Below are 2,831 nucleotides of genomic sequence, written 5' to 3'. Positions count from 1 at the left end.
CGATGACAATTGTTCATTCGACACAACCACAATTTTTTAAAATTAATAATACCTATTAACTTTTTTTTTGGTAATATGGAACACTTAAACTTGTTATAATAAATGCAAAATTGACGGAGGTATTGTATTAATGGTACATACTGTATCAGCTGTGATGCGAATATACTATTGTGCCCCGAGTTGTTGAATTTATACAAAAATATTGTCAGTTTTGATTGCAGAGTAATCATTTACGTAGAATCCTTAAGATTATCTAATCACTATTTACAGATAAATCTACAATTGTATTCGCATACAATCATTAAGATTTTTTGTCTGTAATGACTAGAATCATCTAAGGGACCATGGCGTACTATACACAAGTTGATCTTCAGAATGCCTCCATGTATGCCAAGCAACGCCTGCTACTTCATTACATTAAATTTATAAACGAAAAATACCCGCACATTGGCAGCGAAGTTGCGTACACGGTGAAACAGGCTGACCCCGAAAAAGATTACTATTTCCCAGAGACGTTCAGGTCCAGTGCCATTGTAGTGGACGTGAACATAACCAAGGATCTGTGCGAAAAAATATCCTGCAATTCGGCCACAAACAAGGGTGCTTGTAAATTCGGCGATCAAGCCTCACTGTATAGAATAGGGGACATGGAAAAGTTTAAGGTGCAATGTCAACCGGCTTGTTACAATTTAAAGAATCAGCTGGTATTCGACGATGACGGCAAAGAGGTGGTGCAATCCCATCGATTCGAATGGAACAAGAACAATAAATGTGAATTCGTAAATTCCGCCGTCACCTGGATGGAGAAACCATTCTATCGTTCCATGGAAATTTACGAGAAGCGTGTCAACGATCTCGAATTGGGTTTCAACTATGACGAAGATTTGGACATGTATTTTTACAATAAATACTATTGCAACGTGTACTTTGACACCTACGATCCCGCAACCAAAAACTGCAAGACCGCATGGTATGATTTCATTGCCAATGTGGTCGTTGGTGAGAACATTATGAAATTACTGAAAGCGGGCATCAGTTATATTGAAAATGGCAACACAATAATTCCCTCCCGTCTACCGAGCCCCCCTAAAATAGATGACAAATGGAAACTTGAGAATTGGAGAAAAGATATTAATAGTAAATTCGTAATACCCAATACGGAGATCAAATTCAATGTGACGGAAGGTGAAAGCGCTGCCGCACCGAATCCGTTGGCCGCTGGATATGCCAGCGACACGGGAACAACGAGAGATGAAACGAAAGATGAGAGCGGAGACGATGACGAAACCAAAGACGGCAACTCATCACAGAACGTGGTCGAAGCAATTCTGGTGGGTCTGTTGGAGAGCATAGTGTCGACGGAGTTTTTGGAAAGCATCGCCGTAGACGTTGGCACCACCATTTTGGTGACACAGCTCAAAAATTTTGCATTGAAAATTTTGAAAAAACTGTCTGTTTCCATGGCCGAGGCGGTGCTGAAGCTGAACGTCCAACTGTTCGAGAACATTTTGAAGGCGTCCGTGGTGAACGTGGTAAAGAACATTATACAGACGCTGGCTGTCCGAAGCTTGGGACTTCTGTTTCAGTTTCTTGCCAAATCTCTGGTGTTGCTCAGTACCGGTATCGGTATAGTGCTAATGGTGGTTCAAATTTTTGATCTGCTATTCATGTTCTGGGACCCTTTGGGTTTTAACAACAAATACCCCGATGGATATTTGGAAAAGTTGTACGACAATTCAAAATATGCACTGCGCAAACAGCTCAACACCACAAATGGTGGTGCCAACGTCTACGGCGATGCTTTCCAAAAACTCCGTCGACACTATGCTCTCCAACAGACCCACCAGAATTGCTTCGACCACGTTCTGTGATGAGTTGCCGTCTTTGGTTTCGTCATCGTCTCCGCTCTCATCTTTCGTTTCATCTCTCGTTGTTCCCGTGTCGCTGGCATATCCAGCGGCCAACGGATTCGGTGCGGCAGCGCTTTCACCTTCCGTCACATTGAATTTGATCTCCGTATTGGGTATTACGAATTTACTATTAATATCTTTTCTCCAATTCTCAAGTTTCCATTTGTCATCTATTTTAGGGGGGCTCGGTAGACGGGAGGGAATTATTGTGTTGCCATTTTCAATATAACTGATGCCCGCTTTCAGTAATTTCATAATGTTCTCACCAACGACCACATTGGCAATGAAATCATACCATGCGGTCTTGCAGTTTTTGGTTGCGGGATCGTAGGTGTCAAAGTACACGTTGCAATAGTATTTATTGTAAAAATACATGTCCAAATCTTCGTCATAGTTGAAACCCAATTCGAGATCGTTGACACGCTTCTCGTAAATTTCCATGGAACGATAGAATGGTTTCTCCATCCAGGTGACGGCGGAATTTACGAATTCACATTTATTGTTCTTGTTCCATTCGAATCGATGGGATTGCACCACCTCTTTGCCGTCATCGTCGAATACCAGCTGATTCTTTAAATTGTAACAAGCCGGTTGACATTGCACCTTAAACTTTTCCATGTCCCCTATTCTATACAGTGAGGCTTGATCGCCGAATTTACAAGCACCCTTGTTTGTGGCCGAATTGCAGGATATTTTTTCGCACAGATCCTTGGTTATGTTCACGTCCACTACAATGGCACTGGACCTGAACGTCTCTGGGAAATAGTAATCTTTTTCGGGGTCAGCCTGTTTCACCGTGTACGCAACTTCGCTGCCAATGTGCGGGTATTTTTCGTTTATAAATTTAATGTAATGAAGTAGCAGGCGTTGCTTGGCATACATGGAGGCATTCTGAAGATCAACTTGTGTATAGTACGCCAT

The 2,831-nt window shown here is 42.1% G+C and overlaps 2 protein-coding genes across 2 annotated transcripts; one reads left to right on the top strand and one right to left on the bottom strand.

Annotated features, from left to right (window-relative positions):
* The first annotated feature begins 344 nt into the window (after positions 1-344).
* LOC133319021 (uncharacterized) lies at positions 345-1,638 on the top strand. The gene is made up of 2 exons (XM_061521897.1): positions 345-1,532; positions 1,633-1,638. Exons 1-2 carry the CDS (start codon positions 345-347, stop codon positions 1,636-1,638), a joined length of 1,194 nt encoding a protein of 397 aa, XP_061377881.1.
* Positions 1,639-1,736: 98 nt separating this feature from the next.
* LOC133319020 (uncharacterized) lies at positions 1,737-2,831 on the bottom strand. The gene has a single exon (XM_061521896.1). The coding sequence runs from the start codon at positions 2,829-2,831 to the stop codon at positions 1,737-1,739; it is 1,095 nt and encodes a 364-aa protein (XP_061377880.1).

Source organism: Danaus plexippus, chromosome 11, assembly GCF_018135715.1.
Source record: "Danaus plexippus chromosome 11, MEX_DaPlex, whole genome shotgun sequence".
NCBI classification, from domain to species: Eukaryota; Metazoa; Arthropoda; class Insecta; order Lepidoptera; family Nymphalidae; genus Danaus; species Danaus plexippus.
This window is presented reverse-complemented; position numbering and strand designations above follow the sequence as displayed.

Coding starts and splice junctions, on each gene's coding strand:
- LOC133319021 (XM_061521897.1), top strand. CDS start 345: ATGGCGTACTATACACAAGTTGATCTTCAGAATGCCTCCATGTATGCC.
- LOC133319020 (XM_061521896.1), bottom strand. CDS start 2,831: ATGGCGTACTATACACAAGTTGATCTTCAGAATGCCTCCATGTATGCC.